The sequence below is a fragment of the Xiphophorus couchianus genome, chromosome 7 (genome assembly GCF_001444195.1).
Source record: "Xiphophorus couchianus chromosome 7, X_couchianus-1.0, whole genome shotgun sequence".
In the NCBI taxonomy this organism is placed as follows: domain Eukaryota; kingdom Metazoa; phylum Chordata; class Actinopteri; order Cyprinodontiformes; family Poeciliidae; genus Xiphophorus; species Xiphophorus couchianus.
Window position 1 is genome coordinate 21,454,143 of NC_040234.1, and position 13,255 is coordinate 21,467,397.

The 13,255-nt window shown below is 37.0% G+C and overlaps 1 protein-coding gene across 1 annotated transcript in view; it reads left to right on the forward strand.

Annotated features, from left to right (window-relative positions):
• Window positions 1–13,255, forward strand: part of LOC114147836 (ephrin type-A receptor 6) — a 188,103-nt gene that overhangs the window by 82,045 nt on the left and 92,803 nt on the right. The window contains exon 4 of the mRNA XM_028022512.1: window positions 9,372–9,527. Within this exon, the coding sequence (XP_027878313.1) occupies window positions 9,372–9,527 (156 nt within the window). The remainder of the gene's footprint in view (window positions 1–9,371; window positions 9,528–13,255) is intronic.

Here is a 13,255-nt window from a genome sequence, read left to right on the forward strand (position 1 = left end):
TGCTGAAATGTGCTGTACAAATGAACCTGACTTGACTGAAGCCAAACAGAATGGGTGTTTGAACTATAACCAGTTACAAGATGAACCCCTCCTAAGCCACTGCCGCCCCATTTAACTGACTTATACAAGATATGCAAAATGTTTGCAACAAATGAACATCAAGGTATTTGTACTCCTCACAATGTAGTGTTTGACATATTGCTATTACTCTCTTACCTCCTTTTTTGTTCACACTTAAGATAAGATGAATGTTCTTACACCATGACATAAAGCAGTTCACCAATCTCACAAACTATGATCTATTTGTCAGGTAGTCATTGATTCAGGCGTTTGTTGAAACCTCCACCTGTGTCGTCTGGAGTTTCTAACAAAGCAAATCAGGCTGAAATATGTTAAATACACTGGAGAAATCAAAGAACAATTTTGAGTTTCTTGAAGCAGGTTTCTGATGGTGTCTTCAACTTCAAATCTGCAGAACCTTCATAATGCGGGATGTCAGGACAAAAAGTCTACAGGCACTGAGGACTGATGAGTGAGTTTTCTTTAAAAATGTCGGATGTCTTCCACCAGGCTGGACTGGGTCAGGCATAGGTTAAAGAAGTGCTGCAGAATCCAACAGAGCTGCTGTGCACAGGTTGAAGATGAAGTGCCGAGGGTTTTCTTTAAGTGAACCGATAAAGGAATGTGTTCAGTTCACTTGCTCGATCAGCTTGAAGTCTGTTCATCCCTGAGCACACATCTCTTACATTGTTGTTTGCTGGACCATGCTTTCCATCTTCTTCCTGTACACCTCCTTCCTGTCTCTAATCGTGACTAGAAGTTGCTTCTCTATACTCCTGAATAATTCTCTCTGTCTTTTCTTGAAGGTTTGATTTCCTACTTAGTGTTGATCTACTGCTTTTTTTTTAAGGGGAGGCGTCTCACTGCTCCAGCAGGAATGATGTTTCCACAAAGAAGTTTAAATAGCTGATTGCATTATATTTAGTTTTTACTCCGGTCATTTATATTTTATTACATTTGACAAAAAGCAAAATAGAAGAAATTTGTAAGGGGGAAAACTTTCTTTGATGAAGTGTATTAATTACTTAGTTCACTCTCAACCAAGTGCTTTTTGTTGTCTTTAGTAAGCTTAAAGGGCAATACTATGTGTATTCCAGCCACATATTGGCATTTTGTAGCACAATCAAGTAACTGTCACCTCCAGTTATAAAAAATGCTGTATATAATAAATATCAAGTCAAAGTTTATTTATATAGAAAATTTACAGTCAAAGTGCTTCACAGCAATCACCACATCACAAGTAAATAAATGATAAAACACAAAATAAAATTATAACTTAAAAGAAATTTGACACCTCGAAATTGGGCTTCTGTCTCTTTAAGAAATTCTTGTCTTTCCAACATGAAGTCATCACAACATCTCTCCTCTATTAACCCTTTAAAGCATTTTTACCAGCATGAGAAGTAGCTTGTATAATGAGCTAATCAGATGCACAGTTCCACCAGCTATTCGCTAATTGCTGCTGGCTGGTCTGAAGGAGCTGAATGGGGAAGTTGTAGGGGAAGGCTGCTAGGTCCACCCTTTGCTTTTTTTTCTTTTTTTTACAGCTGACTGGTTGCCATGGAGATTAAAGGATTTCTCAAACATGCATGGAAGTATCAAGGCATGCTTTTGACGAGGGAATAACATTATAATATGATGTAAAGCTCAAGAAAGTCGATTTTACACAATACTGCCCCTTTAAGGCATAATTATGTTTCAGTGTTTCACCATGTTTTTGGCATAATTTCTAAAGATAATTTAAAGTGTTTTCTTCCTGGTATGATTGTGGCATTTAAGCATAGTTCGCACATTTTGAGTAGTACAGTTCAGATCTTTCCGAAAACCTAATGTTGTCCTGTAACAGCAGAACACCCTGCTTCTAACCAGCAACCCAAAGAAAGCTTTATGACCATTAAAAAGGGGACATTACACAGAGTGTAGACATTTATATGTGACAGATTGACAACATAACCTTTGCGTTAGTGAAATGCTGAATATTTACTGTCACAACAGTGAACTAGCTAGTGATAATGTCTGAAGCTGATTAATGACGCTACAGTGCTGATAATGATATTTATTTTATAATTTAACAAGGAAGGGAAAGAAAATCACACATTTTGTAGCTTCTGATATAGATATAAATACCTTGCTGAAGCTATCACTCTGAAGGCTGCTTTTCCTGCATCACCAACCACTCGTCACTTCAACCGAGGTGTGTTAGAAAGGCCTACTAGTGCTCAAGTGCAAATCAGAGATAGGACTCCTTGATTCAGCTAATGAAGAGAGTGTGGAAGTGTGATGAGCAGGAGAAATGGACGGGAAGGCAGAGGAGAGGATTGCTATTTCATTTTGAAGTGTTTGAGAGTGTTTTTTTTTCTAATTACATGTGAAACTATTAAACTTAGATCTGAGAGTGCCATTGCTGCTTCTTTTTTAAGCAGAGCTTAAAATAATGCGTTACTTTTCATCATCTCTAGTGTCAGTAGGTGGTGCATAACGCATTACAACTAGAAGCAGTGCAAATGAATGTGAAAGCAGAGATGTACGTGTTATATTTATTTATGTCAGTGACTGTCCCTGCTCCTGGCAGTCGGTCTTGTATTGTTTGGAAGTGGACATGAATGCATGTCACATGAGGAAAGAGAACGGAATTGTGATTGGTACAGAGAAAGATGGGGTGTTACTATTTCACCATGCCACAGACGCAGTATGTGTGAGTAAAACACACACCATGTCAGCAGAGGCAAAAAGCAATAAAGACTTTACTTGGATTGCTTTATAGATTTCAAAAGGGAGCTCTGAGGATGGTAATATTTGTGTTGGAATGAAACTAAAAATAGAGCATTTCTTCCATTTTGTTTTCTCCCACAAGCTCACTAAGTTTCAGGCTGCATCTCGCTTATAACGCCACCATCTCTGCAATGATCTCTCATCCTCTGCATCGCCTCCTCACCACACTGCCTTTGATTTCAAGAGCTGAACTATTCTGCAACATTTGTTGATGTGGATCTGCAAGTAAATGCTGCAGAATTGTGCTCCTCTTGGAATTGTTCTTCTTCGCTGCGACTGCCAGGAGAGGAACCCACCATCATCTGCTGCATACCAAAAAAGGCTCAAAGTGCATGCTGAGAAAATGTTGAGTGGAATGTTGTAATAATTAATGTATTAAATGCAGATATTTTAAGAGAAAATATATTCAATTTTACTCTTTAGTTTCATTCATCATGACATGGTGAATGAATTTTCGTCAGTCCAGACAGACCAAGTGTGTAGAGTAGAATGAAATTAGATTTTATAGACTAAACATCACATTTGTGAAGTATTTACAAAGTACCTATTTGTGGTATTTTGGGGATTTTTAAGTTGTAATCCTAATTTTACAGAATTTATTACCATGTAATCTGTACCAGCTTGCCACCATTTGAAGTCTCATTAATACACGTTTTGCTTTTTACACACTAGAAGCAGAATGTGAAACTATAGTCTCATGAATGTAAAAATGACAGCGGTTCTCAAACTTTTATCTACTGATAAAGCATCTTTCAGCATAAGTGAAAGATGTTTGTGATCCTGAGTATTGGTTGATCGAACCACTAATTTATTTAAACAGAAGTATAACAATTGCACAGACAGCATCAGCAGTAAATATACGACTTATGTATTTAGAAGTAAAATTTTTCTGTCTTTTCTACTATTTATAGCATAAGTATGTATAGTTAAGACACGGCATGTTCCAGATCAGGACCAATTTTTACACTAATTCTTGGATTCTCTGCTGTGGATAATGTACAGTACCTTACCTCTAACTCCCTTTCTTCCTACTTAAAACACCTTTGAGTAACATGTCCTTTATGCTCCGTTAGTTCAGAGATGTGCACTACTTCTTCTTGTTCAAAGGACATACTTGTTGGCCGTATTTAAGGAGATGAACAGAGAAACTACACATTGATATGGATTGCAGGTCTTGTTGAGACGTACAGTTAGACAGGCAGGGGCAGCAGACAGGTCTGCTGCTCATATATGATATGCCTGCCAGTTTCTCCGGTGTTGTTCAGGTCCAGTGATTATGGAGTAGAGACCTTTTCAACCAATCTGCTACCTTTGTGTCTCAGGGCACTGTCCGGTGCTCTGAGCCTTGGGCTTGGAGATGTTCTGGGTGACTTCCAGATCTCATTAACCTTGAGTTAAAGGTCTTGAATTACATCAAAGACTCAAAGGCCAGAGGGTCACGATACAATTTTCACATCCTGCTTAGCTCTGGTTAATTTTCCTCTAAGGTGTATGGTATACACCTGTGTAACCTGATCTGTTACTACTGGTTGTTGTCAAGTAGGTGAACACAATATAAGAAGCTGATCAATTATTATTTAAACATGTCAACAATGATTGTCTATAATGTATGTAAGTTTAAAGATAAAAATGTTTATTTTCATATAGAGGTTCATGAATAAGTTGATTTCCTTAAACACATTTTCAGATACAAGTGACCAGTAGAGACATAAGTAGATCATTTGTGTTAGTAAATCTTTTAAAGGTACTTTAGGGGTTGGAGGAATTTAAAAATGCAGAATTGTGAAATTGTTCAAGGATAAATTGTATCATAGACAAGTTTCAGGAACAAGAGACTATTTTTGTAACCTTTGGGAATGATGTGTTCATGTTCTTTATTGCTACAGTCAGTGAACAGTTCTTTATACTTCTGTTTAGTTTAGTGTTTTGGGTAAGTTCTGTCTGTCTCGGTCTGTCCGTAAATCTTTCTGAGTTTACATTTAGGGTCATTATTGTAACCTTTTTTATTTTCTTTTCAAAGTTTGGGCCTCTTTGGGACTCACCCATGAATCACTGTTTTTGTTTCAATATGCAGCTCCTGTTTCGGTTCACCTTCCTCTATTGCTCTAAGTCAGCATCAAGAACGTTTTGTTCCACAATCTTCAACAACTTGAGCATATTAGTTTTGGAAAATCCCAGAGGCCTCAGTTTTGTAACCATGAAACTTCTTGACAAGTATTTTTGAATAATTCGATTTGTTCTGCAATGCCCTAAAGCCTTTGGGACTGTCCTGTTTTTTGACTTCAAACTTTCTGATGGTGTTGGACAGCTGTCTGGTTTTATTTTGAGATAATAAACCATTCCATTTGTCTTTTCACCACTAGAATATTAAACTAAGACATCCTGTTTTTGTTCTATTTTTATTGTGTTTTTAAAACTGTTTAAAGCCTGCAATAGAGTTAACCTTTCTAGGGATGTCGCAATCAAAACTTTGCTTGTTTCTGTTTCTGTTTTTAATTGAATTTCAGTTCAATATAAGCCATAAATAGTTAGTGCACTGTGAAAGATTATTGCTAAATTACTTATGCCCTTTGCATCCAAATTATGCTTTACAAAATAATACAATGTAAGTTTCAATGTTCTGCAAAAGAAAGTGCAACATTTAAGCTAATAAAACCTTTGTCTAAGTAATTAACAAACAGATTTGTTTCACTCTGTCCTCAATTTTTATTCTGTTCTTATGCATATATCTTACATTGGTAATTTATTACGATATTTTCTGCTCAACTGGAAAATATTGTAGTTTAATGGTAAATTATCCTCTCAATTATAATGTCAGCAAAGTAGGTTGTTGCCTGTTGAGTAAAATCTCATTGGTGGATCAATTTCAACATTTGATGATCAGATCAACCATTTATTTTTCCAGCTACAACCTCCAGGCTTCAGTTTGCTGTTTGTCACAGTTCTTCTTCCACAGGTGTAAGTGTTTTTGGTGGCTCAGTAAATGCACGTGTGTGAACCCCACTTTGTACTCCAGCTCAGATGACGCATGGTCACCCACTGTACAGCATCGCTGTGGCCTTGCTGCAAAGCTCATCTAGACAGATTGCAGCAGGACACAGTGGTTCAAAAAAGGAGCATCCCCTCGGTTCAGCGAAGGTCAGGCAGAGGCATCATTAGGTTGACAGAGTCTAAAACTGGGTCTGCTGGGGTGTGGGAGTTGACTGACGGTTTTTGACTCAAGGACATGTTGGTATCAGAGGTTAATGATGGAGGCAGCCTTGATACGCCGTGGGGGATGTCACTTATCATACTAATACAGATTGGCTGTGGGTGTGTTTGTGTGCTGCACACCATGCATGTATGCCCACATCCAACTGAAGAAGCGATGACCAGTATGGAAGCAATCCTGTACACTAACATCTTAAAAAGCCTTATAATTGGCATCTGCAGCTTTCTTTCTCCTGTCCCCTGTGTGTGTGTGTGTCTGTGTATCAGTGTTATCCTTTCTGACTGTGTCCTAATTGTTCTTATTTGATCAGTTCAAGCCCTGGTTTCAGGCTCTTCCTTGTCCTCCCCACCGCCTCATTTGTTGCAGTTAGCAGTGAAGAAACTCCTTGTTGCTTCAAGGTGATTCCTTTCAAACAGCGGAGTTTGTGTTACCAAATTCAATTATTCTTGTTAATGAAAAAACAGCAATAGCAATGTGACCAAGGAGCATTTGAAGAAAAGTATTCTGAAGGCTGGCCCTTGTCACTTAAAAAAAATCAATAGCAGCGAACTTGTTGTAGCATTTAATGAACAATAAAATATAATATTATAAAACTTCTTGTAAGCGTTTTTCGGTTTATCTATCTTCTTAAATTTACCAGTAGAAATGCCAGCTTGTTATTGAATAAAGGGCTACAATATTTTTTTGATTGGATTATAAAGCATTAAATAATAAAAAAAAAACTCCAGTTGCATGCATTTAGGATAATCTTTAAATAGAAATATTTATTTTTGACAGTTTTTAAAAAATGTGTAGCAAGGACTAAAACAACTCCTTACAGAAACATGATAGATTAAACAATTGCTTCTGTTAGGAACAATAATTTATTGCTTTACAAGCATTTCTCTGGTATCCCTTACTCCCCCATTATGCTATTGTGAATCTGCTTTGCATTTCATTGTTAAATGAAGGTGCACTACCTTTAGTAAGTAATGCCACACTGTGGCTACCATATGTAAAAAATAGCATAGCATGGGCCCTCCAAGACATCCCACTTGTGAACCACTGCTACAGAGTTTATCTGTGTTCTTCCTCAAAAGTCACAGCAATGACCTGACTAGTGAATCTCATGTTGCAGTGGTCCAGGAGTTTGCAACTTCCTGTCTTAATCAACTCACCATGCAGAATGTTTAGAGCAGCTCCAACTCATAGCGGTGTGACCTACTGATTTTTTAAAAAGGCTATTTATCCTCTTGGGGCATTCATAAAACCTTGCATATCCGTGTTCAGCTGGTCTATTGATCACTCAATATGAGAAAAACAAGAAGATAATGTTAAAAGTACCCTGACGTAATGCAGTAGAACATTGTGAATTATACACCCTCTACACTTGCACTATACAAAACAGAGGCACATCTAAAGGATCTCCTGTACTTTAAAGACGTGACGAGGCTCGATGTTCCAAAAAATAACCTTTATTTCCACTAATACATGTCTCTATATACACCAGCATAGACAGTAAGATACTGTAGGTGTGTGTCAGAAGCTTAGGAGGAATAAAGGATATAGGTTGAAACATACTTTTATCTGGGAATCATTTGTAAGCTTGTTTTTTCATTTGATTCACATTCTAATTTTTTTTGGTCATTATTATACTTACTAAAATATGTATCTACCTAACATTTTCTCAGTTCCCCATTTATTCCATTCAAGGACAAAGAAGCTATGTTAAAATTGAGAGAAAAATAACTGAACAGTGTAAATGTTTTCATTAATGTTTTCATCAGTTAAGAGAAGGAAGAAGTTTTGTGTTTGTGGAAAAAAAAACCATCAATGCACTGATCAGACATAAAAGTTGTGGAGACCTGCTAATGATGAGCACAAAATAGCAAACAGAAAATAAACAAGAGAAATATCATATTTTGTTTTTGGTCATTCAAGAACTTCCATAAACATTATCTTTTGCTTTGACTCTTAATTTATATTTACACTGCAGTTGTACATCTTTGCCACATCTTCAACTCAATATACCAATAAAAAACTTGTCCAACATATATGTTTGTGGTATATTTATTCATATTAAAAGATCAGTGTTGCAGGCAGTTAGTTTTTTGGAAGTGCCTGCTGTGTTTAATTGATGAGTAGTTCTGTATAACAAATCATTACTTTAGTGAGTGTTTTCTCTTTTGTGTGTTCTTTCTGTTTGGTTTGGTTTGGTTTGGTTTGAAGATCCTATTATGCAACTACAGCTCATCATAAGCTACTGAACAGAGTTTCATAATTAATGTGCAGATACACGTTACAACCTGTGGCCAGGTTTCTTGAAGCTCGCTGTTGGCGACCACAGAGGTTCTTTGTTGCAACATTTTCCAGGGATCTGATTATCCCCTGAGAATTACATGCCAATAATAAATATAAATTGGGAAAAGAAAACCTTGGCAGTTATTATCAATAGGGTTAACACTTCTTTCTGTTTTTAATGAGCGTGAAAACAAAATGGATAAGTTCTTGTAATTCAAATCAGGAAACGGATCCTTTCACCTCTCTGTAAATACTCTGAAAGTTGCAAACGTGGAAGTGTGTCCCTTTGTATCTTTCTATACTCCCCCACATAAGGTCGAAGTGCCAAGAAATTATCCTCTCTAAAACTAGGCTGCAAATTCTGAAAGCAATTAGTTGCACTGAATTTTATTCAAGGGAGTCAGAAGAAAGGTGTCTAAATACAAATTAACTCCATACTTGCTATTATTCCAGTATTGTTTTTGTTTTGTTAAAATGATCTTCCATCATCTCCTGCAGATTAAAAGTATCCCAAAAGTATATTTACATTTTAAATTATAGAGATAGTTTGTTCAGGTTGATGTACATACAATTTAACAAAAAGTTTAGCTTTAGTCTCATCTGACCAGAGGTAGTTCTTCCGCATGTTTGCTGTGAGCCCTACAGAATTGCAAAAACTTTCTTTTAACACAAGCTTTCTTCTTGCCATGCTTCCATTAGAGCCAGCTGTATTTATACTTTGACTTAATTAAACACAGGTGGCCTCTGTATACTAATTATGTCTCTTATGAAAGCAATTGGTTGCACTGGTAAAGGGGGTTGAATACAAATGCATACCAAATGTTCCAGATTGTTATACATAGAGACATTAGAAAACATTGTATACTACTCTATACAACTTCACAAATATCGCTTGTTTGTGTTTATAACCTGACAAAATGAGAAATTTCTATTGGTGTAAATACTTTCACCAGGTCCTCTGCTTGTGCTCGGCCTCTTTACTAAACATCCGTGACATGGTGTACCCACAGACTCACATTGTATCCTGTTGTCTCTTTGTTCTGCTCAGCATGCCGTCCTGGGTTCTACAAGGCATATGCAGGAAACATCAAGTGTTCAAAGTGTCCTCCACACAGTTTCAGCTATGGAGAAGGAGCTTCCATCTGCCGCTGCGAAAAAGGCTTCTTCAGAGCCGAGAAAGATCCATCAACGATGGCATGCACACGTAAGCCTGGCTTATTTTCTCTATATATTTTTAGAACTTTTTGTGTGAACCTATATATCTGATGCTGCCGTTATGCCTGAATTTCCCCTTTGTGGTACATTAAAGGACATTTCTATTCCCTAAAACGGAAGGCTGACAATTTCCCTGTATGGATTTCCTTACTGCATGTGCTTCTCAGACAGATAAGCACCTTAGGTAATCTTTGATTGGTTTACAGCAAGGGAAATGATGAGGGGAATCATCCCAGAAGATTTACAAAGTTGAATTACAAATCTACAGCATTGTCAGAGATAGAAAATGTCCTTATGTATTTCTGACTGATTAAGCTTTAATTATTCCAGTGTAAACTCATATTAAGTATTTCAATCTTTCTGTGTGTCTGACAATCTGGAAAGGTTTATTACTTTGTCTTAGGAGCTTGTGGATTTCGCCTGAATTTGCCAGGGCCATAAATCCAGCCTCGTCATTCGGACTTATCTGGTGTGAAGCCGAACATTAGAGAGTCTCTGGATGAATTACATGGCTTTTGTTCAGCTGCCTTGTCTTCATCGATGATTCACTGACTGTCATTATGACTTCATATTTGCATTAAATTACAGTTTAACCGGACTAATTCTCCTTTAATTAAAAAGCCATTTGGCTGTCGCCGAGATAGACGGAGGCCACGTCTGAGAGCTCTCCGGGGTGGAAGAGCGTATTTGTCTTTCATGGCAAGACAACGCAATGACACTATGGAGATGCTTTTAGTTTACAGTACTCTGTAAGTTGCACTGTTTGCAAGAAAAATGCTACTCACTAGGTGGGTAGTGATGCGTCCAGCTCAGGGGACTATTCATGATAATGCATGATATTGGGTTTCTGAAATGAATTGTCAGCAATATTTTTTGCAAATAGCATACAGATTTCACAGTATAGAAAGTGTTTTAAAGATTGTGTGCTCACTGTAGAGTTATCCAGTTCAGATTAGATTAGATATTCAGATTCTTTGAAATCCAGAGACAGAATCTTTTAGTTTCATCCCAAACTTTAGGAACATTAAGACCAATAGCTGCCTGCAGTCCACAACCATTTCTTCTAACATTGGCAGTGAATTTAAAGTGGCATATGTTAAAAGTTGTTGAAAATGTAACAAAATACAACCAGTTGATCTTCCTTAGATAGCAAACTTTTTACCTACTTATATAATGTTTGGACTTTCATTGTGTAGCATTTTAACTTGACTTGATTCTCATTGTACCCGAGTGTAACTATGCCACATCTACTGCAAATGTAGTGCTATGACAAAAAATAATGAATTTAATTTGATTAAATATTGATTCATAGCTGCAGTAAAAAAAAAAAAAAAACTTTTAGGAAATGCTTAAATACAAGAAACAGAATACATGTTTAGATTTTTAAATATACCTTGCAAAAATGTGTTTATGGTGACCATTTTGTATTTATCAGTTATCTAAAGTATTTAAAAATTGTAACTTAAAAGATATAAGTAAGAAAATGTTGCCTGAAAGGTTGTTTCTTCTATTCACTGGCTCCCTGTTAAATTAAGAATAGAAAATAGAATAATATTGAAAATTCTCACCTTTCAAAGGGAGGCTATCAGCTGAGCTGTTGCTGTCAATAACTTCATATTTCTGCATTCCTTGATGTCTGTGTTCTAGCCAAAGTAATTGAATGTGTTATTGCTGTGACTAACTACAGAGAAATTTCAAAACTTAATCTTGACAAGGTTTTTTTTATCGCCCACTTTAGAAAATGAAACTTACACATTAAATAGATTCATTACAAATTAAGTGAAATATTTCAAATCTTTTTTTTCTTAATAATGTGATTATTATGGCTTGCAGATAGTGAAAACACAACGTTATGTCTCAGAAAATTAAAATGTTACATAATGCCAATTAAAAATACGTTTTAAAGTATAAAATAGATGTTATGGTCATATAATAGCCTACACAAACATCGTCCAGAAAACGTTCATTCAGACACAGGGAGGGTAAGCTACAAAAAGTCGATGAAAAGGAAGCTGCTTGTCCACATATTGCTGTATCCAAACATTATTCCTGGAAACATGAGTGAAACAAAGACGTGTGGTAGAAAAAAAAGTACACCAACAAAATTAATTCATGAATCTGGGGAAGTTTCACAAGGAGTCACTACCCACAGACCAATTCTACAAATGTCTCATTATTGATGTCTAGTTCAAAGTCAGGTGAAACTTCAGGTGAAAGAAAAGTTTGCATCTAATTTGGTAAATGGTCCCAGAGTTTGGTGGAAGAGCGGAAAAGCGCAGTCTCCATGATGCTTGAAGTCCAGTTTTCAGTCTGCGATGATTTGGAGTGTCGTGTCTTCTGCTGGTGTTGGTCCTCTGCGTTAGACTTTTAAATTTGTCCATATAATTGAACTGAACTGAACATGTGTTTTCAAATAATAACCAGATGTATTTGTTTTACAAAGCACCTAAAGACACAATTTGCTGTGGATTAATTTGAATCAGAAGTTTACAAAGACTTTAAAACATCTGACTTTGTGAAAAATATGACAATTGTCTTGAAAAATATCATCCCGGTCATTTATTTGGCATCTAGCAAATATTCTCTTCTATTCTCATCAGACTTATAAATAGAAGAGTTTAGCTTGATTCAATGTCAGTGAGAAAAATATCTATTTATGAGAATGTCTGTCGTCATAGAGTTGAGTCTAATGCAGCATCTACAACATTTTAAACTAAAATAGACATTTTTTTTCCTGATTCCCGACAGTTCTGAAAAGCTTATTAAAACAATCTGAATAAGTGAACCCAATGTTCACTTCAAAGAACTTCGAACCCAGCTTAGTGTGCAGGGTTGTAATTAAGTATCTTGTTTATGGCTTGTCAACAGCTATTCTTCCTCAGGCGAACTCCAAGTCTTCAAGGCCACTTTTTGCCACAAGTACAAATTCTGTCTGAAAAGCCTTTTGGGGGTTTTGACAACACACAAACTAAACAGAGTTTAAACTGTGCTTGTGTAGCATATCTTCTATTCCAACCAGTGAGCTCTTGTTTACTTGCAGAATGCATTTTAATTAGAGGTTAAAAAGTCAGTTCATAAACTATTTACTTGACTGTAAAGTCAAAAGACACAGAAAATGGAGATTAAAGAGTGAGAGGAAGACAAAGGCAGAGAGGAAGAAAGCGAAGATGTCACAAGAGGAAAGATAAAGGCGGGGGAAATGCGTAAGGACTGTATGGAGTAGACAGTGTGAAGAGGGGAAGGAAGGAGGGCGCTGATACCAATCTTCCCCTCAGAGGAGAATAGGGGCTGATTGATGGCAGTGGGATTGCTCTGCAGGAGGGTAGGTGGGTGGATTCTCCCTGATGGAGAGAATAGAGCAGGTGAGATAATGGCTGAGGGAGGAACGGAGAGATAAAGAGAGAGAATGGACGCACTGACAGGAGTGGTGGATCGGTAGGAGGAGCTCTCCTGTCTGCTGAGATTTTTAGCAATGGTAGAGAGAGAACATTAGGGAGGGATGTGAAGGAGAGGGAAACATCCCATTGTCCTGGCAGACAGTGAGCTTGGCAGGACGGGAGTGTTCAAATCCCTTAGGCCTTTTAACTCCACCCTGTTGACAGCTGGCTGCCTGCTAGAGCACAATGCTTGCCCTGACACACAAACACTTACATCCAGGGAGCACAAAAAAGACCACAACAAAGGCGATTGTGAGGGAGGTACTGTAAAATAACTTGG